Source organism: Alosa sapidissima, chromosome 11 (genome assembly GCF_018492685.1).
Source record: "Alosa sapidissima isolate fAloSap1 chromosome 11, fAloSap1.pri, whole genome shotgun sequence".
NCBI lineage: Eukaryota > Metazoa > Chordata > Actinopteri > Clupeiformes > Clupeidae > Alosa > Alosa sapidissima.
Window position 1 is genome coordinate 13,670,842 of NC_055967.1, and position 26,539 is coordinate 13,697,380.

At 40.1% G+C, this 26,539-nt stretch overlaps 3 protein-coding genes, 1 long non-coding RNA gene and 1 pseudogene across 10 annotated transcripts; 2 read left to right on the forward strand and 3 right to left on the reverse strand.

Annotated features, from left to right (window-relative positions):
- Window positions 1-905: 905 nt before the first annotated feature.
- LOC121724312 lies at window positions 906-2,469 on the forward strand. Of its 2 annotated transcripts, none has more exons than XR_006035182.1 (2): window positions 906-1,182; window positions 1,958-2,469. It is a non-coding gene; the product is annotated as an uncharacterized LOC121724312 (long non-coding RNA). The 2 variants fall into 2 exon arrangements; XR_006035183.1 differs by having other exon boundaries at window positions 1,963-2,469.
- LOC121724311 (calcitonin gene-related peptide-like) lies at window positions 1,874-11,108 on the reverse strand. Of its 6 annotated transcripts, none has more exons than XM_042110771.1 (5): window positions 6,231-6,373; window positions 5,293-5,384; window positions 4,608-4,742; window positions 2,678-2,863; window positions 1,874-2,458 (listed from the first exon to the last, which is right to left on the reverse strand). In XM_042110771.1, the coding sequence occupies exons 2-4, from the start codon at window positions 5,376-5,378 to the stop codon at window positions 2,704-2,706; spliced, it is 381 nt and encodes a 126-aa protein (XP_041966705.1). In that variant the 5' UTR covers window positions 5,379-5,384; window positions 6,231-6,373; the 3' UTR covers window positions 1,874-2,458; window positions 2,678-2,703. The 6 variants fall into 6 exon arrangements, with proteins under 6 accessions (XP_041966705.1, XP_041966703.1, XP_041966704.1 ...); XM_042110769.1 differs by having other exon boundaries at window positions 2,678-2,866; XM_042110767.1 differs by lacking the exons at window positions 1,874-2,458; window positions 6,231-6,373 and adding exons at window positions 10,206-10,733; window positions 11,036-11,108 and having other exon boundaries at window positions 2,773-3,864.
- A 1,954-nt stretch (window positions 11,109-13,062) lies between these two features.
- On the forward strand, window positions 13,063-16,666 carry psma1 (proteasome 20S subunit alpha 1). The gene is made up of 10 exons (XM_042110765.1): window positions 13,063-13,175; window positions 14,179-14,223; window positions 14,314-14,415; window positions 14,681-14,784; window positions 14,955-15,043; window positions 15,158-15,228; window positions 15,326-15,455; window positions 15,552-15,631; window positions 15,724-15,828; window positions 16,393-16,666. The coding sequence occupies exons 1-10, from the start codon at window positions 13,173-13,175 to the stop codon at window positions 16,426-16,428; spliced, it is 765 nt and encodes a 254-aa protein (XP_041966699.1). The 5' UTR covers window positions 13,063-13,172; the 3' UTR covers window positions 16,429-16,666.
- Window positions 16,667-16,844: 178 nt separating this feature from the next.
- ric3b (RIC3 acetylcholine receptor chaperone b) lies at window positions 16,845-20,720 on the reverse strand. Its single transcript, XM_042110763.1, has 7 exons — window positions 20,584-20,720; window positions 20,356-20,474; window positions 19,726-19,949; window positions 19,477-19,558; window positions 19,013-19,106; window positions 18,780-18,925; window positions 16,845-18,397 (listed from the first exon to the last, which is right to left on the reverse strand). Exons 2-7 carry the CDS (start codon window positions 20,468-20,470, stop codon window positions 17,982-17,984), a joined length of 1,077 nt encoding a protein of 358 aa, XP_041966697.1. The 5' UTR covers window positions 20,471-20,474; window positions 20,584-20,720; the 3' UTR covers window positions 16,845-17,981.
- An 857-nt stretch (window positions 20,721-21,577) lies between these two features.
- LOC121724127 lies at window positions 21,578-25,828 on the reverse strand (annotated as a pseudogene).
- Between the last annotated feature and the right edge of the window lie 711 nt (window positions 25,829-26,539).

Below are 26,539 nucleotides of genomic sequence, written 5' to 3' on the forward strand. Positions count from 1 at the left end.
GACTTTTTTAAAGCCTTGTAAGATCCTTAGTACTCCTCAATATTTCCAGTCTCAGTATTCACATCACAGAAGCATTTTTGAGAGTTTCCTTTACACAGATAATTTAGATTAAGGAGATTATGTTTTTCGTTTGGTGTATAGTTAAATGTTTTCATAAAGTCACATAACACTGTCTTGTATGTCTTTACATTTGCAGATTATAGGATAGCTAAAAGTAAAAGGGTAACTGAAGGTCCTGAATGGGAAAGTAAGCTTCTAGCGCACCACCATCTTATTTTCAGCTGAAATGACCAAATATCTCCCAGCTGTTCACCATTAAGGCTGGTTTTTTCCCTTGCTGGCAAAGAGAGCACATTGCAAAGGGAGAGAGAGAGACACAAACCAACCAAAACAAGCCCATGACTTCCAGTCTCCCACAATTATCAAAATATGGAGAGGTTTTCCATCTTGCAGGAAAAGTTTCCATATGAGTCAAAAAGTGTTACAGGCTGCATAACTGATGTAGTCCAATGGGGGACAAACAACACACAGAAGAGGATCAAGTTAGGGTAAAGGTTTGCATGGACTGAAAAGATCTAGATGAAGATGGAGGGAGAGATCCACAGCAATATCAGCACTCTGAGGCCTAGCCCAAACGCTGTGTTTCTTAATAACAGTTGATTTCACAGTGGTTGAGATCAACCTTATAATTTAGCCGTCCTCCTCAGGCAGGAGCGTTATGCCTCTGAATATGTTGAAACTTGCTTCGATTCAGTAGTGATTTAGTCACATTTCAAGACCATTTTGGCAGCTTTAATAAGAACCATGTCACTTGTGCCTAGAGGGATTTGTTGGCTTTGTTCAGCTTTGTTCATTGTTTTACTGCCTGTCCTCCTGACTGTGAGGGATTACCCAGTCTTGGGTTCCTCTTTTTCTCAGTTGACTTGCACATCAATTTTTAGATGTCCAATTGTCCATACAATTCTGTTAAGCTGCAAATTCATTCAGATGCAGAAGTTTTCATTAACCTAAATGGTGCACTTACAGTACTTACTAAATTTAGAGTTACAGAGTTAAAACATCTAGTACCCAGGTTGTTATGTAAACAAGGTCTTCTCTAGATCCTAGGATTGGTGTTCTGGAGAACTCACAAATGCCCCCTGTTGGAGGATGACTGTATGACGGCCAGTCCATATTTCCATGGTAAAGTAATAAAAAAGTTATCTTGTTCTACTATTATATAGTTCTGTTTTTCAATGGATTCAATCTGAAACACACCATAGCAGTAAATGTGACATTTTATCAATATCCAGTGGTGGAAAACTAATTAGTCTGTAATAACAGGAGTATGCTTCCTGAATCAATTCAGTAATTGGTGTAAAATGTGGTCTTGTCTTTGGGCTCATTTATTTCAAACTGAATTGCCTAATCATAATGACATTTAGACCTGGTTGTATATCTCACAGACCACAAAAATGCTCTCAGTCTCAGTCAGAACTACAATACAATTTTACCATTCTGTTAAAAGCTGAACACGCAGCTAAGATGTGACACAGGATGTGTACAATATATCAGACACATTATAAATCTGTGAAAGAATCTGGAGAGAATAGAAATAACTGCTTCTAGAATTTCTTTCCCTAAATTGTATCATTTAGCATTTCTAATACATTCATGCTGAATGCTTTATTAGAAATCTATACCTTACATTTGAATTAATTATTTCCATTTAGATTCATATTCCCTCCAACACCATCTTTTTTGCAAGAGATTTACTGCATGATAAGGTGTGAACTATTGCACTATGGCAGTGCACCAGTTGTGTTGCAAACTATAGAAAGAAATACACTTTGTCTTAAATCTCAAGAACAACACATGTACCCCGACCCAAATGTATCTAAAATACGTTTTAATCTTGCTGAAATTCACAGTCATTACAATATTAATATCTTGAATGTCTCGTCTTCTGTCTTCAAAGTACAGGAACAGACTGTACAATCATGTCATGTAAATGTTTTACATCAAGGCACAAGACACAGCCATCGAGAGGGAGCCTTGGATAGGCTGAACTTTAATGTTGTCCCCGAGGTATGGCAGCACTGCTGGGACATGGAGAGAGGGGTGGGGGGGGTATGATACATAAGTACTCTGCCGAAGAAAGGAAATAAACACTGCTTTTCTATTTTATTGAAAATCAATGTCATATCAAAAAATAAGATATATTTTCCTCCATTGTTTTGAAGGGCGGTGGGGCTAGTCGTCTGATGTACATAGCAAAAGTAATGTTTTTTTTTCTCGTCTTTTTGCATGATTGCCAAAAGCAAAATGGGAGGGTTATAACATCAAGAGAGCATATGAGAGTCATGTCGTGGCCTGGGAGCCGCTCTTCTGTTGACGGGGAGGATGAATGTGGTGGCTGTCATATTTTTTTTTCTGCCTAGATTGGACATGATGTCATCTTGTTGAGAAGGGTCAACCTCTGCGGTAGAAGAGGAGGGGAATAGAGTGGTTAATGTGGAGCCCCCTGAATGGAGTGGGCTGTAGTGACATCAAGAGACATTACTCATCTATGCTGAGTAGGTATCATAATGCCTACAAAAGTCCCAACTGTTCCAGCTGAGAGTTAGGTGACAACCCAATGATCCATCTCACTAGATTGCATACATGCAAAGGCAGAAGCACAGGGAGACCTATTCACCCTTTCCCTGAAGGCTGGTGGAATGTTCACATCTGGATGTGTCTCCTCCGTCGGCCGAACGCATGGGCACCCACGTTGGTGGGGACAAAACTGCTGCTGGTGATGCCCCCCGACCTGCTCAGGAAGTCCGCCAGGCGGTGAGTCACGCAGGTGGCAGTGTTGCACGCTCGCTTCTGTGCTGTAACGCTGCTTTAGGAGACACAGGGACATGTTAAACAGGTGCCATTCACACGTCACTCAACCTGATCACATACATGCACACTCACACACACGCTGACACCGTCTCATGCATTAGGTGTTTCTCTCACTCCCCCAGCTCACACATACACATACAAAACAAATATAGCCATACTGCACTTGTGAATTTACAGTATAAAGTGTGAACAGCATTAAAACATATATTCATTTACAAATATGTATGATTGATTAATGCAGTGTGCAATGAAATAACTTGTAATTTCATTTTGTTAAGCATCTTACCTCTGGTGATGTTTATGTTCATTGTGTGTTTGTATTTAGGAATTACCTTTTTGTTTAATTTACAGTAAATGAGCTACTTTAGGTTTTTGTTAAACATATGAATAAAAAACAAAAAAGCTTCCTGATATAAAAATAAGTTTATTAAACAAATAAAAAACGGCAACACATGAAAGAACCATCGTTTTTGTTTAATTAGACTATGACTGCTGCATTTAATTGATGATGTCTTTAACCACGGCATCCAAGGAGGGAATTTAATATTCACTTGAAAATTAATTACATCTAGAAAAAAAATATGATTCTCTGAGATAAAGATAAAGAAACATTCTAAATAATTTTGCACATTTTTTGCTGTCCAAACAAAAAAAAGAGAATCAAAGGGATCTGTAGAGGATGACTCTGAATTGAAAGAGGGGGATTTCTCTGAAGTCAACCAAGCAGGCAGTATCCACATGCACCAAGACCACTGAGTAAGGAACGAACACACAGGGGGATAGGCAGGGGGGTGGGGGGAGAGGGGTTAGATGGCATCCAGCTCCAGGTTGCTGGCGTAATGGTTGCTGTCGGGTAGGCTGCGTTTCTTGCCGGGGGTGCCGGCGCCCACGTCCGTGCGAGGGTACGATTGTATTTTGTGCAGCTCCTGGGACAGTTTGCCCAGTGCGCAGGTGCTGAGATTGGAGCAGCGCTTGGACAGGGGTCTGTCCCAGCTGTGGGGAGAGACAACATGCAGAGACAGGCTCACAGAACTGAGAAGCATGCGGGAATCATGCCAACTACACACCCCACCCCCACACACTACACCCCTGCACCACATCATACCACCACCACCATCATCATCGTCATCATTCCCCTGCTCTCATGCATTCCAAACAGGAACAGAAATTCATTCCGTGTCCTACCAATTTATTTTGAAGGTAAAAGTTTTGAATGGCTAAATGTATTATTCATGCTTTTCTGTAAATTATCACATGCTCTTGCATTCCACCTTCATTTCCCAAATTAATTTAACATTTGCAAATGCAAATTTTCCTGATACCATGCAAATCATAACATGGTCAGAAAAAGAAAATCATGCTTTATTATAGTAAATCATTCAAGGTTTGCTATGTCATCAGACAGGCAAGCGGGTTCTTGCAAATTGGTCTTGGACTAAAAAAAATCATCATGCGAAACACAAAAGAGAATGAAAAAGAATTTGTGTTTTTAATTTAAACTCTTTTCAGAGGAAGTGAAAAAATTCACCGACTACTGTAGCAGAGCACATACCTCAGGTCTCAAAATTAGGGACAGGAAACACTGCTCAGCAGCGCTAAAGGGAGCTGTATTATTGATCCAATTCATTTAAAGTGAGTGTTTTTCTCATATAGTATAAAATGAACCTTCTATTTTACGTGGCAAAATGTATACATTAGGAGGGAAAATGGCAAAAAGATATTATGTAGATATGTACCTATTTCCTTCATTCACTTGCTGTTCCAGCTCCTCTGCTGTCATCTGCACAAACTCATTGACAATGGCGTTTAGTAACCGCCGCGCTTCATAGTCTGTCAGCGTGACCCGTTCTGTCAGAGACTCTAAACCAGGTCTGCAAAGAGGAATCCATAGCAGTCAGAGACCAGGGCAGACCAGTGACAAAATGGCAAACCATGAGTTCTTGAAACAATGTAAGGATGTCTGATGGCACACAGGCAAGAAAGCAATTACATCTGCACTGGGGAAGGGAAGCTGGCCAAAACAGAATATGCTTTGGGTACTCACCCTAAAAGGCTGGGAGGGGTTTGAGTGGAATATATAGATTTTATGAGTGTGTGTGTGTGTGTGTGTGTGTGTGTGTGTGTGTGTGTGTGTGTGCTTATGATATGTGAATGCAGGGGTGACCTTTTTTCCACGCTTTGCATGATAGTTCTACTTGACATGGATTTGGAACCATATAATCTTATGATATAATTATAATCTGTTAATTGCAACTCTTTTATTAGATTAACGCAGGCATTACTTTGTCCATCAGAGAGGTTGGTAAATTGATTCAGTGGATTAACCTAGCTCAACATAGGTGTCACATTCTTTCCCACATTCATCTGAGTTGTACTAAGTGGCCTCTCTGGCTTCAGAACTGCAGGTACAGTATATCTCACCTGGCAGGAGCTGCTTGGGAGCTGTACATCTGGCAAATAACCAGGGCATAAGCAACAAGAAAGGCAGAGATCTTCAACATAAACATGGTTTCCTACAGCAAAGAAAATGTCAGAAATAATATAAACAGTGTCAGTTTGTAAAATTGTAACCAACAGAAAATTTGTATATATATATATATATATGGACTCGCAGTCAAGACCTGAACTGACTATTGGTGTGCCCCTAAAGCAGTAAAATAAGACAATCAAACAGAAGTTGTAGGTAAATAGCAAACCTGGGCCAGCGAGAAATGATCAATTCATCTTAAATTAAATAAACCACAGTCAGCTATTAACTGTCCCCTAGTGCAGATATCTCTATCTCTGTCTCTTCCTCTGTCACACACACGCAGGCATGCGCGCACACACACATACACACACCACACCAGCCTTTAAACAGTTTGAGTCTCCACAACAACATCTGCAGCCCATAGTTAATAACAGCAATGGGATTTGTAGATGGGATAGTCCATGAGAGCACCAGGGCTGAATGGATCGGGGGTCCAGTGAGCCCCACCACCCCAATGACAACAACAACCCCCCTCCCCTCCCCTGAGACCAAGTGCATTAGTGTAATGAGCTGCCACCACACTCCCATGGACAGCCAAGGGAGATAATCACTCTATGTCTCCTTCAGAAAGCCTCCACACGCAAACTCCTCTCCCTCTCTCGCTCTCCTGTTCATCTCGGCCACACAGCACAAGCTGGCCGCCAGCTCTGACCCCTCTGTCCACTCCTCAATCCAATTAAAGCCATCTCATCACCACTGCTGTCCTGAGGCTGGTCCCATTTCCCATCTGAATCGGAGCTAAAAGATACTGTCAGAACAGACTTTGCCTTTCCCCAGTCACACTGAGTGCATCCTGTCAACAACCGCAAAAAAAACCCTCTCAACTTACCTTGAAAATTGCTGGGTCTTCCTGCACAAAAATATACACCGTAGGTGAATTGATAAATTTGTATGAAACACTGAGTGGACTTCTTCCAACTTGGAGACCAACTCTTGACTCTGTTGCATGCAGCCACAATGTACAAGCCTATATATCCACCACTAGGATTTGTGTATTGACTGTGTAGGTGTTTAATTATATCCCATCAGCCAATCATCCTGCACAGATACTCCAGCCAGCCAATGTGAAGCCATCCTGGGTTTCTGGCAAACTAATAAGTCCTACGGCTTCGCAATGACGTCATGTTGGAGCCACTAAGTGCTCCATTCACAAAATCCACCACTCCGTTGGAGCATTTGATACCTAAATTAACATTGATGTCATTAATTAAATGGGACCAAATCAAGTGAATGGCCACCATGTCTATCCCTGGTAATTAATATTTTATGGGCTTCCAAAAATGTGTAGCAGGATACATTTTCAGATGACAAATCATGAAGGCTGCAGACTTGCTGGCAGAGCCATCTACTGGTCAAATAATCACATGTCATGCTTTTCAAATACTCAACACAATACACACAATACTCGTTTATAGCAGTGTCCAACTCTCTTTTCTCAATAGACAGTGTTATTGTGCTATTTTAGAGTGAATATGAAGCTGCTTAAGGTTGAAATACTAAAATTGTGTGTTATCTGAAAATAGAGTGATTTTAATTTACTAATTTAATTTTAAATAAAATGAAGAGACAATTGCTTGTATTACACAGATGGAACACATTGAGATGTCCCTCACTCTCTGCGTCCCCCATGTCAAAATATGTATGTACTTATAGCTCAGAATGGTCCGATTGGCATAATTCAATGCATGTGTCTCATGTGTCTGCATTAGACAATTTTCCCCAATATTTGTTTGTTTTCATTTCTGTTAATAGATTATGTTTATATGTTATATTACATAGGTATGTTTATACAGCTCAAGTTCTATGGCCTCAGGCCTGCATCAGAGAGGAGCTCTGTGAGCTTTTTATTGCTACTGAGCATCAGGCTTCATGGATGGCAGAGGAGCTAAATCATCTCGCAGGGACCCGCTGGGGAGAAGTGATGCTTTTGTCTGTCTGTGTTACATTTGCATTTACATGTAATAGTTTAGCAGACACTTTTATCTTAAGCGACTTACAAAATGAGGGATTAATGCATTCAAGCTCCATTGCAAAGGATACCCTAGATAACAATAAATAGTACTACAATAAATACTACTAGTTTGAGTGCAGAAGTACTAGAAAAAGTACTAGAAAAAGAAAGAGGGAAGAATAAGGAAGTGTAAGTGCATATACTGTAGGTGTGTTGGGTTAGATGGGTTAGGAGAGGAGTGCACAGCAATGCCAGACAACATCCTTGGAGGAATATAGAAGACAACGGGTGACTTAAGCCTTTATGAGAGCATTTAGGTATACGTGGGAGCAGACCCAGCAATCACTTTGTAGGCAAGCGTCACTGACTTGAATTTCACGCCGGCTGCTAGGGGTAGCCAGTGGAGTTTTAGCCAGCTAAAAATAGCAATTCAAGATTTGCTTGTGTGGCCATAATGTCCTGTTGAAATGTAAAGTGATATCTGGCCATTGTGCATATGCGATAAACAGACATGTGAAAAGCCAGACGAAACACATGTGAAAAGCCAGTCACTGTAGCCAGTCAACAGATTGGAGTTATGCTGCCTCATGACCAAATGTTTGTGATCAATAAGTTAACCTTTAAGCTGGTATTTGGCTTAGGACACCATGCCTCATCCATTGTACTGTAAGTTATTACAGTAGACACTTAATGATTTTGTTTTCTGTGCTGAAGTTTGAAGTTAAGACTGACATTTTAAACAATGTGAATCTCTGTTCAGTGCACTGATCCCAACATTCTTTTTAATTCTTTTCATGGTGACCAGAGTGAGCACATTTATGTTTGAACGAGGTAGCCTGTATTTATATATCAGTTTACTTTGAAGTTTTATAGGTGAACTTCATGATCACTGCGGAACTTAGTAAACATAAAGAATAAATATAGCATGCGACCAATGAGGCACTGCAGATAAAGGCTTCCCATTTCCAAATTTGATTAGAACAGTAAGAGAGAGCTTAATTGAATTTGGATGCAAACAAAGAGTCCATCTTATGGCGTCCTGTCCTTAATGAATGTTTGCTCACCTGCAGGGTGGCAACAAACACACACAAAACACATGTACCTCCATAGAACTAAAAAAAGGGCTAGGATGAGAAGGACTGCCTTACTAATGCTGGACGACAGGCAATCATTAAAAAAAAAAATGCAACATCGTTTAACTTGTTAGTTCAAGTTGCACTGTTCGCTTGGCGCATCCTCAGACATTAAGGAAATTAGATTTAATCATTTGAGTGTTTGAGCATCAATCAGACGCCCACAGAGCAGGGCGTGGATCTCTGTTTGGTTTCCCATGACATCATTTGTTGAAGGAAAAGCTATCAGTGTCTGTTTCTTTAGCATTCCCACTGAAATCACACTGACAGAGCAGGAGAGCTGTGCAATTGACATGGTTTGACACAGCATTAAACTTAATTGGTAATGCTGCAGGTTTTTCAAAGTAGAGAGAGGACAGTGATCGAGCTCTGGTATCTTGAAGAAAACTTGGCTCCCTGGATTGGAACCCTATCAGGATCAATCCCAGAACTTGGACTGGGTCGTACAGTATTTATAGAAAGTAAAATATTATGCCATGATGAAATGTGGCTAAGGTCCAGACCTCACTGCAATTTCTGCCGTTACAGCAAAGCTGTGAATTAAAGACACTCTTTGTGAGAGCTCTTGTACTCTATGAGCTATTTTTATTTGGAGGAAAGTTAGCACCTTTTAAAAGCCAGTTGTACATAATATATTGGATATAGTGATACATATAATATTTAGATGACTAACTGCATTTATTGTGGTTCATACTTGTTCATATTTGTGATCACTGAACGAACTGTCAGTCACATTGTGTTAACTGCTAGAAGTGTCAGTACACAAATCCAGTTGTAACACAGTGAAACAGTAAATGTTTTCAGCTTGATTTATGGTAGTTACATTGAACACTCCAGATATATATATGGTTGCAAGATGTTCATGTTGCCCCTTTGTGCTATAAAATGCTGTGTACCAGACATACAAATCAGAAGGATAAATAATGTTTCAATAGACATTGGGGGAAATGAGTGACACCACATTGCATTTAAACAGTGAAATCTCAAAAGAGTATGCCTGCGTGTTGATCTGGATTTTATTTTAACTGTGGCCTCCCCCACCATCTTCAAAATATCCAGGGAAGGGATTTGAATGTCATATATTTAGATGAAAAGGGCTCCGTAAAATAAAATGTTTGTATGAATGTGTGGAGTTGACTTTTGGGGATTAACTGTTTTATGGGGTTAATTGATTACTGAAACAGACCTTATTGACACACCTAACAACAATGTTTTGACCATTGACAAGCAACTGTCCCAAATTCAAATCTGACTGAGCTGCCAAGGTGTGATGTGGTTTTGTTGTGTCAGTGGCACTTGATTATATTTTGTGATTGCATTGGCCGACATGATAAGGTAACCTTTTGGAGGACACTTCCTGTTCATACTGTATGGTCAACATAGTTTTCACTACCACTGTATGTGCGAAATGTGCATTCAGCCTATCAGTTGGCAGATCAAGCTGAATACTTACTAAGAGTTGTATTGATTATAAATTAAGATGACTTGATTTTTTTCCAGATAGGTACATATCACAGAAGCTAACCAAATGAAGTTTTAGCTAAAATGGCCAGGTATTGGTGATTAAATGAGCCCAATCCAGAATGGTGGCTATGATGGTCCCCTGGAATTGGAATCACTCATGCTAGTACAGGTCAGGCCACGTCCACCACCTCTCTGAGTGCTTCTCTACAACAAACACAGAGATTTTTGTTATGATAAATGAATAATATGACATTACCTAAATGAACCACCCTCCATAGGGGCCCCAACTTCTGTTGAGTTTCATAGGCTAGGTCCATCTTAAGGAAGTTGTCTTCACTTTAACTCATTTGCTCTGTTAGCATCCTCTGGTGACTCAAAATGCATGTGGAGGCCATTTGAGTACAGTGAACTCATTGTCATGTTCAGGAAACCAGTTTGAGACACGAGCTTCGTGACATGCCGCATTATCCTGCTAGCAGCAATCAGAAGATAGGAACACTGGTCTTCCCCACACCATTTCACCCCCGCCACCATCAGCAAGAACCGTTGATACAGGATGGATCGATGCTTCTATGTCCGAATTTAGCAGAAATTGAGACTCATCAGACCAGGCAACATTTTCCCAATCTTCTATTGACCCGTTTTGGTGAGCCTGTGCGAATGGGCCTCGATTGTTTCCTGTTCTTAGCTGACAGGAGTGTCACCAAGTGTGGTCTTCTTGCTGCTGGCCATCTGCTTCAAGGTTCGACGTGTTGTGCGTTCAGAGATGCTCCTCTGCATACCTCTGTTGTAACAAGGTTATTGAGTTACTGTTTAATGAGATACTTCTTATCTTTTACATGATCATCAACATGAATTTAATGATTTTAGCAAAACTGGTGGCCCATAAAAACATGACACGTTGCTGTATAGCCATTGTTGATTGAAGTTATGATTAAGGCTGGTAGTAGCTTAATAGTTAGAATAAAGAGTAACTTTTTGAGAGTAACATTTTGCTGCTTACAAACAAAGTATTACATGTATGATGTTAAACAAAACCTAATGAAAATGTCAATTTTCATGACTGGTACTTAAATGGTAGCCTACATGTTGTTGAATGGTATATAAAAGCCACTTCAGTCTCAGATACCCTTTGATCAAAACCAGCCATTCTGTTCACCCATAGCTCAGAGTTCCGCTGTGTCATCTTGTTGACTATACCCACCTGCAGCAGTGCTGTGACACGCACCTATGACACTCCTTCATGCTTCTATCCTTTAAAGGCACCTGTTCCAATAACAGCTTCACCACCCCACCCTCTACCTATAGCTGTTGCAGAAGAGTGGAGCAGGAGTAGCCCTGCACTGTGCAGTGACTCAGGATCCTCTCCATTTGAAAAATTAAAAAGCAGGCCGTTTGGCAGACTCAAATGAAGCTGGCCAAAGTGCTGAGCTCAGCACAACCCCCTTGATCTCAATCACAAAGGAGCTTCGTTGATGTAATGCCCAACTCCGACGCCACCACAACCACTTCCTTGGCAGAGGTGCAGGTTCCGTCATCAGCAAAGCACTTTGATTCATCCCTCCTCCATCCCCTTCTCTCTCTCACTCACACACACACACACATGCAAGCATACACACACACACACACACGTAAGCATACACACAAACACACACATATACATACATACACACACACACACACACACACACACACAAGCATGCAGCACAGGCACACAGACGCAAACACTCTCTCACACAGACACATACACATACTCCCACCCCCGACCATGGGTACATCAAATATTATTAACAGTGAGGGCACTCAATATTCCTCATCTTTTAAACCCCCAAACTGCACTGCTGTGGTGTGGGTGCTATGAATAGCAGCATCCCCTGGAAGCTTTTGCGGCAAAACTTAAGACAAACACTTGCTCGGTTTAATCTATGCAATCTGCTTCACTTCACTAATTAAACAGCAGGAGTGTCGGACCATGTGCACATGTGTCCCATTTAGTAACCAATATACTAGTATATTAAGATAGAGATAGATAGATAGATACTTTATTGATCCCCAAGGGGAAATTCAAGAAATTACTGTAAATGATGCAGGGTTGCACAATTCAGATAATTCAGATGTAAACGTAGGTATAGCCTATCTGTTTCTGTTGTTAAATCTAGAATCATGGCAGAAATCCACATAGCCTAAAATACTTTATAAGATGTAGCCTTACTGAAGTTCCTTTTGGACTATATTTTTTAACAAATTCGCCATTGTGTAGTGTCCCTCTGAGTTCTGTCTTACAATTAGTGTTCTTTGTATTTTACATTTATTTCAATAGAAAGTAAAGTAAGAAAGAACCGTAAATTGAAAGAAAGCCGCACTAAAGGCTGTGCATTATATTTAGGTTAATACTGCTCTCTAGTGGCTATTTTGATAACACCAACCCATGATGTCTCAGTGTGGGCAGTGTGCTTTTGTGGGCATTTGTGGCTTGCAACGCCTTCAAAGTGGTGCATGTTTACATGAAAGTAATTTCCACATTACACATAGTTTGCCATAAACAGGCTTAAGAACATTTCAGTAAAGATTTCAACTTTTTATCTTTTCTCAGTCAACAATCTGACAGACCACTTGTCAGACCAAACTAGCCTAGGCCTACTATTCAATAAAGATGCATTTCTGCATTGATGTTAGAGCATAGTTTAACTACAGGGTTCAGGTTTCTCTCCCATTTTCAAAGACAACAGTGCAGACAATGCAATTCCACACTTTTTCTACCATTCTTAAAACCAACTATTATCGACTCTTATTTCCCTATTATTATCGACTTGAATTTCCCCATGGGGATCAATAAAGTATCCACCTAGCTAAAAAAAAAGAAGAGTAGACGTACTTCAACAGTATATTACACAATAGGCCTCACCTTGCTTATTGTGTCAGAGGATTCATATGATTTAAACTGGCGTAGCATACATAGGCATGTTGCAGAACTGTTTGAATTTACATACAAGTTGGTTCAATATTGCAAACAACTCTTCTATATTATATTTTACCACGTCTGCTTGCGGACCACTTGGGATAGCTTGCGGACCACACTTTGAGAAACACTGGTCTACAGGGCTTTGAATGGAGATCGATGCACATGTCTGCTCTGAGATCCATTATACTTCCTGTCCGTCAAGGAAAAGTAGTAGATTGCTAACATCGTTGTTCTGGATAGGCGGCTGACTGAGAGGCAAACATGGTGAGGATGAATGAGTGTTATATTAATAAATTCAACAATTCACATGTTAGAGAGAATGTTCATATGTTTGATATTTTAATGTTGTAGTGACACCTTTGTGGCGTCCTGTATGATTAACCTGTCGCTGTTGGTCAAAGACAATAACGTTAGAAAATATTTGGCTAAAAGTAACGTTAGCCAGTGCTAGCTTGATACCGTGAGTAAGCGTAAAACTAACTCACACAAATTGACTGGCTAGTTGGTGGCAGTATCAATCCAGCGTTCAATTCTGTTTTAAACTAATAACCTCAACTTGTTGTGTATTTGATTTTCTCATCGTTTTGAGTTTTTGGGTGGAAACATCCCCATGATGCCAACTAGTGCGGCCGTGCCAGTCTGCATGTTAAGTAGCCTATGCTATTGTTAGCTGACTAGCCGTCTTAAAGTTTAGCTGATTTAGTGCTTGAAGTACTTGATGCTAACATCAGACATGTAATACTGATATTCTGAATATAATAAAACTATTACAATGAGTTGATGAGCATAATATGCATCTGAGGTCAATAAAACGTGTACTGGAAAGAGAGAAGTTGAGTTAGTTGTTAGGTAAGTTTGTAACTGGCTAATCAGCTAGTTTCAGTATTGTCACCATCCGTAAACGGGCTGTGACATTACTTTCGATTTACATCCAGCTAACGTTACCTTGTATGAGGTATCAACTGCGCTGAAACAAAATATCCGGCAGTGGCAGATGAATTCTAGCCTACCTGACTATATTTTAAGTTAAATTGCAGTGTTAATTAAGTTCCAATTACTCCTGTTTAGTTATGATCGCAAATATATTCTACTATTACTACACCATAAGTATACGCATAACTGTGTGTAACCTGTGTCCTGTCCGTGGGTCATGACTTCGTGATGAGACATATTGTAATCTTATTGTGAAATAATAGATTCTTGTTTGTTGTGTGACACCATTTGTTTGCTAATATAGGCCTAATGTATGTATTTTGTCCTACCCCAGTTCCGCAACCAGTATGATAACGACGTCACTGTATGGAGTCCTCAGGTAAAGTCAAATCATTTGTTTTGTCTTTTTTCTTCTGTGACCAGGTTTGTTTCTAAAAGTAATATAATGTATTTTGATGTGTTGCTTTAGGGACGCATTCATCAGATTGAATATGCCATGGAAGCAGTAAAGCAAGGATCTGCAACAGTAGGACTCAAATCACGCACCCATGCAGTTCTTGTTGCTTTGAAGGTACAATTTGCACATAACTGTTCTTTAATTTATTTACTGTGCACACATAGAAATTTCTTTCTATGCTCAGATTACTAGGTAATACTACATATTGTATTGTGTAGCAGTAATGGTGTTACAAAGCACAATGGGTTATTACCATATTTATTGACATGGACATTTGTGTCATTAACATTTTAATTTGTATATGACTTCTTATGGATAAGAATGCATCAGTGAAATCTTGTGGAAGTTATTGAGTTGTTTTTGTATATTGCATTTGTAGAGAGCTCAGTCAGAGCTTGCTGCCCATCAGAAGAAGATTCTCCATGTTGATAACCATGTGGGTATCTCCATCGCTGGACTGACGGCAGATGCCAGGCTTCTCTGGTAGGAATTGTTTCTCCTCTTAACTGGTTAGCCAACTGGTTCAGATTGCCACTGGGAATTCTGAGCTCAAGTACTGCTTTTCTTTCCATTTAAGTGCTAGTACAACGTGTGCTTTACCAGTTGTTTTGATCCAGGAGCTTAATCATTGCCTTTTTTCTCTGTCTTCACAGTAACTTCATGCGACAAGAGTGCTTGGATTCTCGGTTTGTCTTTGACCGACCTCTTCCTGTCTCCCGCCTGGTTTCTCTTATTGGAAGCAGTATCCTTAATGTCCTGTAAAGAATGTTTTTTTCTGTGTCTGTTCTGTTTCTGTGTTTTGTCAGCTTGCATCCTCTCACTAGACAGATTATTTGATCTTTAACCCACCTACCAGAAACCCAGATTCCCACGCAAAGATATGGGAGGAGACCCTATGGAGTGGGACTTCTTATCGCAGGCTTTGATGTAAGAGCTACGTGTGGTTAAAGTTGATATGCAGAAACCAATTTGGTTGTTCGTCATCACAAAGTAGAAGGGTTTAATTTTCCTTCTTCATTTTTAGGACATGGGGCCCCATATCTTCCAGACCTGCCCCTCAGCAAACTACTTTGATTGCAAAGCCATGTCTATTGGAGCCCGCTCTCAATCAGCTCGCACTTACCTGGAGAGACACATGGACACTTTCCTAGACTGTGAGTGATGAATCCAAACTCACTGTACTCTGATGTTGTGTTATATGTATTGTTGTGTACACATTAGTTGGATTTACGGTCGTTTGTTGTTTACAGGTAATCTGAATGATCTCGTGCAGCATGGGCTTCGTGCACTGCGGGAAACCCTGCCTGCAGAACAGGATCTTACCACAAAGGTTAGAATTTCAGTTCCGTCAGCCTTATCGTGTTTCAAGTTCTCTGTGTTGTGAGCTGTTGGGTAAGTGTACTTACCATATTTTTTCTCTAGAATGTCTCCATCGGCATTGTGGGAAAGGACATGGAGTTTGTCATTTATGATGACGATGATGTCGCACCTTTCCTTGAGGGCCTGGAGGAGAGGCCACAAAGAAAGGTGAGGTTTTTCTCAGATTGAATAAGCATTCAAAACATTTTTGTGAAATGTAATGTTCAACTTCTCCCATGTTTTTCATTCATCTGTTGATTGAATTGAGGCATACGTTGGCCTTGATATGAAAGTAAAGCTAAATGAATCCTATTCACAGGATAGTGCCAAACTCATATTCTAATGGGTCTATCACAGAAGAAGAATATCTAGAGACAAAATGGCATTCACACAGAAAATAAAAAATGTAACCTACTACCTATGTAGTTAGTCTATGGGCATAGCTGGGACTGTTACCTAGAGATGATCACAACAATGAGTGCCTGTGTGCAGCTAAGCACCTGATTAGCTTGAGAACCATTTGAGCACCCAGTGGTTTCATATTACTGTCAGTCCAGCACCCTCACACTCCTTATACAAGAGTGAACAGCTGTTATAACCAAACATCCAAACCCAGGATTTGCTCGTAAAGTAGCTCAGGGACGCCATATACAGAAGTACATTTCGATGCATGTCAGTTGAAATGTTGCATGAGTTAATCTCCTCTGACCAGAGCCATTTTATATGATTCAGGTAGCTCAACCAACTGATGAGCCCATGGTGTACTGAGGGGGGCATCCAGCAGCCCGGATTCAGTCAGGCTGCTGAACAACGATCAGCAACTATGTTTTCTGCTCCGCTACCAAACCAGTGCAGCTGCTGCTCAATGGAGTCACTGCAAGCAAACAGCTGTAATGTAATACCGTATAAAACATTTACTTTTGTGCTATCTGCACACTGACTGTAGGATGTGTGTTTTCTATCTGTATGGGGTTTCAAATCCAATTAAACGTTTTTTTTTTTCTGATTATTGTTTATTTTGTGGCTTGGCTCACATTTCACGCAGCCTGTAGTATTATGCTTATTGTCCACATAAAGGACGCAAAACTCTGAGAGCATAATTGGCTATACACCTTTTGCATCTATGTTGACAAAAGTGGATGACTTGATAATACAAATGTCAGACGTAGCACAAGCTCATGGGCAGTGTCAGGGATTTGCACATACTTCCAGAAGCTGTCGATTAATCTAAAGATGTTTTGTGCAACCTATTTTATTTTAAGGAAACCTTAAACCAGATTTTAATTTCAGTCATTTGTCATACAATGGACTAGCCATGTCCGTGTTGGCAACAGGGTAGGAAGCTGCCTTGTGGTTATATACAAAATGATGACTTGATTGCACCTCAGAAAAGAAAGAGGAAGGAATTTAAAGAATTTCTTTCATTTAAAGAGTTAAATTTAAGTTTAATTTCATAGAATTCCGTGTGTGCTATGGAAACAAAAAACGTAAATGTATTTTGCATATCAATAGTTGACGTACAGTATGGGGTGATTTGTTCAAAAATTTAAAAAAAATTATATTCACAACATGCAAACCAAGGGTCTAAACCCCAATATTACCTATAAGCTTAAGAAAAACATAAAGATGTGATTAAACAAAAAAAAAATTGCACAGTAACTGACAAGGTATTTATACGTTTTCAAAATCACAACCTTTTTTAGGAATACAGAAAGAAAATAAATGTTAAGGAACGATTAGGAAGCATTATGTTTAAACAAGCCCTGAGAGAGTGTCCCTTTTTAAAATGGTATGTTCATGAACAACAATAATTCATACAGGGCAACGAATTCAATAATTCAACATTTCAGGGAAACATAATAAATTAAAACAGCAACCATGACAAAAAAGCTTGATATTCCCACAAAAACAAGAGCATACTCCTTGCAGACAGGCTACACCCGGCACATAACTGAAGCACTGAACTGCAACATTTAGCTTCCACTATAATCAATGGAACTGGCTACACCAGGCGTGATAGCAGTATGTGCCAAAGATTCTAGAACATGCTCTAAAATCTTTGGTGCGTACATTTGAGAGAAAAATAAATAATAATTCTAAAATTATTTTTACACTCCACGAATAAAGCACTTTAATTGTGCACCTGGCGTAGCCCTGATGTTAGAATTTAGAAATGCTACATTCTGTCCTATATCTTCACAAGCATGCCAGAGTTGAATGAGGTGTGAATGAAGACTATGAAGGGACAGTGAAAGGGAAAGCTCTAAAGGTATATTCATAATGCAAGGTCCATCCAAAAAAAAAAAGCAGATCCTCTTCGGTCACTTCTTGCTCCTCTTTCTGAGCTGGGCAGAGTCATATTCTGAGAGGACTGACGTCCAGACTGAGCAGTCCTTGTCCTTCATGACTTGCTGGATCTCCAGCACCTGATCCTCAACATTATATTCATCTTCCATCAGCTCTTCCCTCTCCCTGTGTACAGCATAATCCTCCTCCTCTCCCATGTTCTCCCTAAGCATGTCATCAGTGTCAGCAGCAGCACCATATGCGTCTTCAGTTTCCCCAGGATAGATGTCTTCAACTCCACCTGTACTCTGCGCCTCATTCTCCTCCGGTGGGTCAGTTGTCGCCCCATCCTCTGGCATCTCTGTCCACTCATCTCCCATGTGCTGGTAGCCATGGTGACCATGATGGCAGCACCCACCCTCTGACCTGGGGTATGGATCTTCTGGATACTCTGTTTCAGTAATTAATAAGACAATCACCCATTGATTAGACAAAATATATTACGAACAGTCTAAATATTAAACACTCAATTCTATATGACCTTGTGGTATACACCAAAATATATGTGAATGTAGGGTTGGATATTTTTCCTTATTTCTGGCAGGTTAAAATCTTAGTCAGTGCTACAATTTTGTGTGTGAATTAAAAAGAAACCATTTGACTTTGCTCGCACAAACTTTCTTTAAAGAGGATCTGATTACTGACATATTCCTTAGTTTGTCAATCGAGATAGATAGATATACCATACTTTCTTCATCCCCAAAGGGAAATTCATATTGAAACAGATATACTTAGTGTACAAGTATATCTGTTGTAATGAAAAGGTGCAGTACCTTCCTGGTGTTGGGAGCATGGGCTCTCTGCTTTATTCTCAGACATAATACCCTCCAGCAGACTGCCCTTGTTCATCATGTGGGTGATTTCCTTAAGCTGAAGCAGCAGCCTCTCCTCCTGATCTGAGCTAACTCCTTTTATCGTTCTGTGGGAGGCACAGAAGAGAGGATCCAGTTATATAACTCTCAGAGTGTGTAAGGCAGTGGATCATTGGATGGAAAAGTGAACAAACCTTTCTGGACTGTGGCCTGCCTTGGAAACTATCCTTTCCATCACATCCTCTGTCTCTTCCAGTTTCTCCTGGAGCTGGGTCAGCTCAAAGTCAGCTGCAGGAAAGTGAGAAAATAATGATCATATTTGGTCATTTAGACCTTATCTCCTAGATCTCATGTCCTCCTCTAATCACTAACATAACTGAACTCTCATGTATTAAGTACATTACACAAGGGCTACTGTTTTCAGACCTCTTCACTTTGGAGAACTGTATTCTTTTATTAAAGCTGAAGCTACATACATTGTCTAGTTCATTCAAGGCCAAAACAGAGCAATAATTATTATAAATGTATTTTAATTTTGTGTGTGTGTGGGGGGGGGGGGGGGGGGGGTTAGGTGATATGACTATCATAACAAGAGTATATAGAGAGAGTTGGTCTAACAACAGATGATCAATGCAGAAGGGGGGGGGGAGTAACTTACTGATTTTTCTCTTCATGTTCTCTGATCTCAAAGTAGACAATCTACTTTGAGGGGGTTTGGAGGTTTTCCCTTTTGATGTTATCTTTGAAAGAAGAAAAGACAACATAACACATGATTAACATATGGCACCAGTGAAATGGTCTGATTAATTTCTGACTGCTTGAGTCAACTCATTTTTATCGGGCATCAAGAAACTCCGGCCAAAATATTTACCAGCCGCATCTGTACTTCCACTTTATTGTGTTTTACCTTAAAGAGGATGTAAAGAATGTAAAGAAGGATTCCAAATCCATAGATGGGGATAATCTGTCCCGCGAGACTAGATTTACCACCAGGTGCAGCCCCTGTTCCTCCACCCTTGGCACGGGCAATAGCTTCAGTGTTATGCGCTCGAGAGAATTGTGCACCGTTCGCTCGTTGTCCTTCAGGTGCTAGCTGTCTTCGTACCATGGGTGGGAAATGCCCAGATCCACCTAACATGCACAATTCGAATGTTGAGCAATGAAGAAAGATAGAATGAGCAATGAAGAAAGATAGAAGACCATGAATAAACTAAACCACGAAACTACACCAAATAATCTAAACCCAATACAAAATCGTAGTAAAGTAAAATGGCAGGATGGCATGTCCATAACGGTCATAACCCCGTTTGTCTTCATTTTAAACCTAAAGCACGGAGGAACACAGCCTATTAAAAACCCTGCAATTTCACATCCGCGCAGGTACACAGGATGTCAAGCAATGGCAAATAGGCCTACCTACCAGTGAAAAAAGACCCCCGCTGGATGAACTATGTAACAACACAGGCTAAGATCTTGTTGGCTATAGATTAGTGTTCAAGGGGTCACTATTTAAGGCATCATATTTTTAAGATCTTACCCTCCGATTGTTTGTCATTTTTGCCTCGCGACAGGAGCATTTTGGGAAGGAGCAGAGCCACGCAGAGCAGTAGGCACGATACCAGCGTAACCTTTTGAAATGTTGACATCGACATTTTCCTTTTTTTAGAATAAAACAAAATGTCAAATACTTAATCTCTAATAACGGAATAATATGTTTCATAACATAACATAACTATATTACGCTACTCCAAAATACACTGCGCACCGTTTCCTTCAAAGGCGCATCAGTAGCCGAGATGGGACAGTGTAGCCTGTCATTGGATGGAATACAGCTCAGACTTGACCAACCGAATGCAGAATCTAAACGTCGAATTGGATGGAGCTCTACACTGTAGCCCAGACCACGAAATGATAACATCTTCGTAGCCTAAATGAAGCCCGCTTGCGTTGGTCGTGTAGTTCCCAGAATTACCTCAAACAAAACAAACTGTTCAAGTTTACAAAACCCTTGGACAACATTGCATTAAACACAACCCCAGACTTATGTGTTTCGCTTCATTTGTAGACTATTCATATTTCATGCGCCCTCTAGAAACTGATATGTAGCTTATTGCAGATTGCTTTCAATGGAACAGGCTAGAATTGGGTCCCACAAACATTCTCATTTAGTAGACCTGATGTACACTGTAGACAATTCAATTAGAGTTTGATAGCATATTGCACAGGTAACCAGGTAAAAGCTGAACTGCATAAGGTTCATCCACAAAATATTTTAATACAGCCACATGCTATTTAGCTCAACAATGGCAACCCACCTTTCTCAAGCAGTATAATTTTAACATAAAACAGAGACAAGACAGACAATATTTTGAGTGTTGTGATATTATTTGATATATTGTCTTTCCATTTTATTATTAAAAGAATTACAATCCATAGAAGAACTTTTCAGAAGAACTATCAGTTGTACAGCATCTCAATTGTATGGCATCAAATATGATGTCGATATATTGACCTCAACAGCCTGTCAATACAGTGTGAGCCATTAACTTTATTTCCTATTTACAGAGCCAAGATTGTGAATGACCACCTGAGTTGTTTTGAGTTCTCTCCTCGATATATAATTTTTTTTTTGGGGGGGGGGAGATGATTTCTTAATGTCTAGTGACATATCAGGGCCATTTTATGATTAACTGAAATACATTTCTTACATACAATTCCTTTAAATTTGTGCAACAAAATAAAATATCACTGATAATTTGCTTCTAAAGGTGGTCCATATTTATACAGACTTCCTCCTCTTGCCAAAGACATTGTTGATTAGTTTGGTCATGGACTTTGACCCACTGTAACGTAGGCGGTCTGATCGATACTTCAGGTGCTGCATCACCTGGCGGATAAGCCAGGTAAAAAGGTTCTCAACCTCCTGGTATCCCTCTGAGGCAGACACCTCCTGGAAGTGACAGTTGTTTTAGGGACCGGCCATCCTCCTCATTCACCTGACGAGCATGACACAAGTCCTGCTTGTTCCCAACCAAGCAGACTGGCACCTCTGTGTCCCTGCAAGTTCAACAAGGTCTGTTACAGTTTCCCATGGGTTTCCCATGGGCTTTACACAGTCCCAGGAAAGAGGAAACTCTGTGAAGGTGTTTTATTTTGCATATTAAATTGTAAACACAAGAGTATGAATTTATGAAACCATTATAATATTACAAATATGCAATACAATTTTGGTTTGAGGCTGAACTCTCTGTGTATATGTGTTTTTTTTAAACGGAATAACAATTAAAAAGCATAATGATAAAAAAAACTATTGAAGAACATTACTGTAATGGAAGCTTACCCTTTGTACGGTTCCACCCTTGCCTCTTTGATTTGCCGCAGGACATCTATGGCATGGAGGAAGGAGGACCGGTCACTGTTGTATACCACCACAAACCCATCAGCCCAGTCTACAGGTTCCTAATACAGCGGCTCCCTGCAATCTGAGACACAACACTGTCTCCATTAGATTTGTATACTTGTGATGACACTGTCAAATCATACAGTCCTCCTTAATATCATTTCATCAATTGTAATAATGGCTATTCTGACATTTGGACTTGGGTTGTTTTCATCTGCAAGATACAGGTTTTTACTCAAGTGCAGGTAAAAGTATGTTTTTAAAGTCTTCATGTTAGCTCAACTAACACAGGCACACAGTGCACAACCACTTTCCTCAAAAGGGTTTTTCAGCAAAGCACTGTAGTTAAATCCCTGAAAGGGCACCCGATTCAGTGGTTAAGCATAGTGCTAGTTTTGCGGTTTTCTTCAAAGACCTGTTTGCTTGACAACTCCACAGGGGTTTGATGTCCCAAGTTAAAAATGCCATATTTATTCATTCAGGACAGCAGCTCTTCAGTAAAAACACACGCAGGAACAGGCAGAAACAGTAACAATTTGTTATCAGCATAGCTATACTTAATTTATTGTACTAAATAAATTACACACCTCACCTGCTCTGAGCAGGGGTCAAACACCTCCAGATTCAACTGTCTGCCATCAATTGAGAGCCTCTTGTGGTATAGAGATCTAGACGCACCCTAGCGGCGGCAAATTAATTTGCTCAGCCTGTACGTCTAGTATCAAACCATAGGGATTTCTATTGGCTGACGCCATGGACGTCATCCAATCACAGCGCTCTATTTTGTTAGAGAGTCTTAAGGCGGGCTTAACAGGATGACGACAGTCCTGCGACGGTGAACAATAAGGAAGGTGGCTATAGCGAACGAAGAGCAGTTGTTTGAATCGGCGTTGGCGTCAACTTTGGAGGAGTTGGACTTGTGCTTTTCTTTGAAAGTTGAGCAACACAACGCACTTAAGTCATTCCTTTCAAAAAAGTATGTATTTGCCGTTTTGCCGACCGGATACGGATATGGTCGTAGCGCTGGCCTATTGCATGCCTAGGCAGTTTGGATTAAGGCCCCTTGGATTAAGCGAGGTGAATGGCTCGATTCCAGACTATACATTTCAATGATATAGGATGGCCCGCCAGGCTAGTATAGAGAGTCTGTGACAGGAAACAGACAAATTTTGTATGGTTCAGTGATGACCGGCTGACCACCATTGCAAGTCTCAGGTAGCTTTAGTGCTCAGCTGATTGCTTGAAACACAAGGGAAACTGGAAAAAGTCTTTCACGTGTTTAACATTCAAAGTTGAACTGCAAAGTTTGTGTGCCAATGACTTGACCACAAGCTCACAACTCAAAATGATCCAGTCACCTTTATGATTTCATACGGAGCCCAGGAGGTGTCATTGCAAGATATGTTTGTGTATAGAGAATGTGCGCTCATTTTACTAAATTGTGCACACGTTTTACTAAATTGTGCACTCATTTTACTAAATTGTGCTCTCAATTTAGTAAATTGTGCGCACGATTTAGTAAATTGTGCGCACGTTTTACTAAATAGTGTGCTCATTTGACTAAATTGTGCTCTCTATTTAGTAAAATGTGCGTACGATTTAGAAAATTGTGTGCATGTTTTATTATATTGTGCCCATGTTTTACTAAATTGTCATTAAATTGTTAATAAAAATCAATTTACAACAATTAAAATGAGAGCACAATTTAGTCAAATGAGCGCACTATTTAGTAAAACGTGCACACAATTTACTAAATTGTGCGCACGTTTTACAAAATCGTGAACACGATTTACTAAATTGAGGGCACGATTTAGTAAAATGTGCACACAATTTAGTAAAATGAGCGCACGTTTTCTGGATATATACCAAAAAATATCTTGCAATGACCCCTCTATTTGTTACAGAGCCCTAGAGGTGTCATCGCAAAATGTTTTGCATGTTGAGAGAATGTGTGCTCGTTTTACTACATTGTGCGCTCTTTTACTAAATTGTGCTCTCGTTTTACTCTATTGTGCGCACAATTTACTATATTGTGCACTTGTTTTACTAAATCGTACGCTCGTTTTACTAAATTGTGCTCTCTGTTTACTAAATCGTGTGCACAATTTACTATATTGTGCTCTTGTTTTACTATAGTGTGCGCTCATTTTACTAAATTGAGCTCTCATTTTAAGCATAGTAAAACGAGGGCAACATTTATTAAAACGAGCGCATAATTTATAAAACGAGTGCACTATTTACTCAAACGAGCGCACGATTTACTAAAACGAGGGCACGATTTATTAAAACGAGAGCACAATTTAGTGAACATGGTTATAGAACATTGTGTGCACGATCTATTTAAACGTGGCCACAATTTGTAAAACGTGCACTCAATATTGTCTTGACATATGTAAACATGAGCACGTTGTAGTATATTCGAGATCTCGATCTACTAAAACGCACCCACGAATATTTAAAACGTGGGCTCGAAGAAATTAAATTGTGTGCACAAAAACGTAGGCTTTAATCAACAATCCAGGAGGTAGTGGAAACCGGTCATTACAACAGAGCCCGAGTAGCCTATGTAGCCTATAGTTACATTTCCCCATTATGGGTCTCCATAGCTGGCGGTTGACACTGCAGGTGACCCTGCTACAAAGAGTAGAAGTCCGCTATAAACCATCCTGACCACCTAATGGTGAAAACTAAAAAGGCTTTAATTAACTGCCTACGGTTATTATCACATTACCAATATGAACTGTAATGTTACAGACAGAAAACGTGCTCACAAATAATCACGACCAGAAAAAATATCACTTAAAGTGACCTCTCCCGGGCTCCGTAATTTGTCAACTCTATCCAATAAATATCCACATGTGCTCATGGCTAGTGAACAGGACAAAAAATGCTCTTAAATATAAAGATAGTTTTACTCTGTTAAGCGCATCTTTTCCCAAGACACAAAAACTAAACTCATGCATGCAAACAATATTCTGATATGGCTAATAACATCTGAGCTATAACACCTTGACAGCTATTTTATACTTAAACACACAGGCTAATGATATATAAGTATATATATATATAAGTATAAGTATATAGCCTATACTCTTTTGATCCCGAGAGGGAAATTTGGTCTCTGCATTTATCCCAATCCGTGAATTAGTGAAACACACTCAGCACACAGTGAACACACAGTGAGGTGAAGCACACACTAATCCCGGCGCAGTGAGCTGCCTGCAACAACAGCGGCGCTCGGGGAGCAGTGAAGGGTTAGGTGCCGTGCTTAAGGTCACTTTATCCGTGCCTACTGGTCGGGGTTCGAACTGGCAACCCTCCGGTTACAAGTCCGAAGCGCTAGCCAGTAGGCCACGGCTGCCCCCATATTGTTATATTACACACTCACATACTGTAGCTGTGCATTACAGATGATTAAAAGTCTTACAATGGTCTCAAATATGCTGAAGGTGAAATCAGGGCCAGTCTTCATTTCCCTCCAATGACAATTCTCACTAGCATTTGAAGCATACTCTCCAATGAAACATTTGGTCAGGAATCTCACCAGCACAGCTAGACAAGCAAAGAACAATATTTGAAGATCCAAAGTGTTGATTAAAGATCTAACCATGTGTACCACATGAGCTGGCTGATGGATGAGAATGATTTGTTATAAATCCCATTCCCATGCGTCAGAGAGGCATGTGACCATTCTCATAAAATGGTCTAGAATAGGAGCATATTTTGAATGTCTGTTTTCCTTTCCATGACACCTTGGCACACATCCACTACTGTCTACTATTATTACTGGTACTACTACCAGACCGCCACACCAGAGTCCTCCTTCAGGCAAGCATGCTGAGTCTCACATCACACATTCACTGTATTCAATGTGCTCTGAACTATCCAACAACCATGACAACAGAAAACTAAAAGTATATATAATAATTGACATTTCAACTATACATTAACAGGTAATTTAAACCCCTTGGTCCAGTGCATTGCCACACAAACCACCCTTAGAGTTTGTCAGACAAATGGGACACCCTAGTGTTCTATGAATGCTTCAGACCATTTTAATCGGCTCCTTTTTCTAGACAACGCTGTGAGCAGCAATCTAATATAATGTTCATCGCAACTCAATACAAGCATTTTGACATAGCATAAGCACACCCTCTGTTTTACCCAGCACATCTAACTTATAGAAGCAAAGAAAACATTTTAAATGAAACTGTTGGCTTGCATTCATCATCATCATGAGATCTTCATCATCATCATCATCTTAAGCTGTCATTAGGCTCACTAATAGCTAGCACATTATTGTGCTTCTGGGCTGCCCCTC

What these genes read in the sequence shown, in the direction of transcription:
- LOC121724311 (XM_042110767.1), bottom strand. Translation starts at nt 5,378, where the DNA reads ATGTTTATGTTGAAGATCTCTGCCTTTCTTGTTGCTTATGCCCTGGTT. An exon ending in TCCCAAGCAGCTCCTGCCAG is followed by an intron (nt 4,743 to 5,292) that starts GTGAGATATACT and finishes TCCTCTTTGCAG; the next exon opens with ACCTGGTTTAGAGTCTCTGA. An exon ending in CAAGTGAATGAAGGAAATAG is followed by an intron (nt 3,865 to 4,607) that starts GTACATATCTAC and finishes CTCTCCCCACAG; the next exon opens with CTGGGACAGACCCCTGTCCA.
- psma1 (XM_042110765.1), top strand. An exon ending in GCAGATGCCAGGCTTCTCTG is followed by an intron (nt 14,785 to 14,954) that starts GTAGGAATTGTT and finishes CTGTCTTCACAG; the next exon opens with TAACTTCATGCGACAAGAGT. An exon ending in CATGGACACTTTCCTAGACT is followed by an intron (nt 15,456 to 15,551) that starts GTGAGTGATGAA and finishes TGTTGTTTACAG; the next exon opens with GTAATCTGAATGATCTCGTG.
- ric3b (XM_042110763.1), bottom strand. Translation starts at nt 20,470, where the DNA reads ATGTCGATGTCAACATTTCAAAAGGTTACGCTGGTATCGTGCCTACTG. An exon ending in GAACATGAAGAGAAAAATCA is followed by an intron (nt 19,107 to 19,476) that starts GTAAGTTACTCC and finishes ACTTTCCTGCAG; the next exon opens with CTGACTTTGAGCTGACCCAG. An exon ending in GCAGGCCACAGTCCAGAAAG is followed by an intron (nt 18,926 to 19,012) that starts GTTTGTTCACTT and finishes TGCCTCCCACAG; the next exon opens with AACGATAAAAGGAGTTAGCT.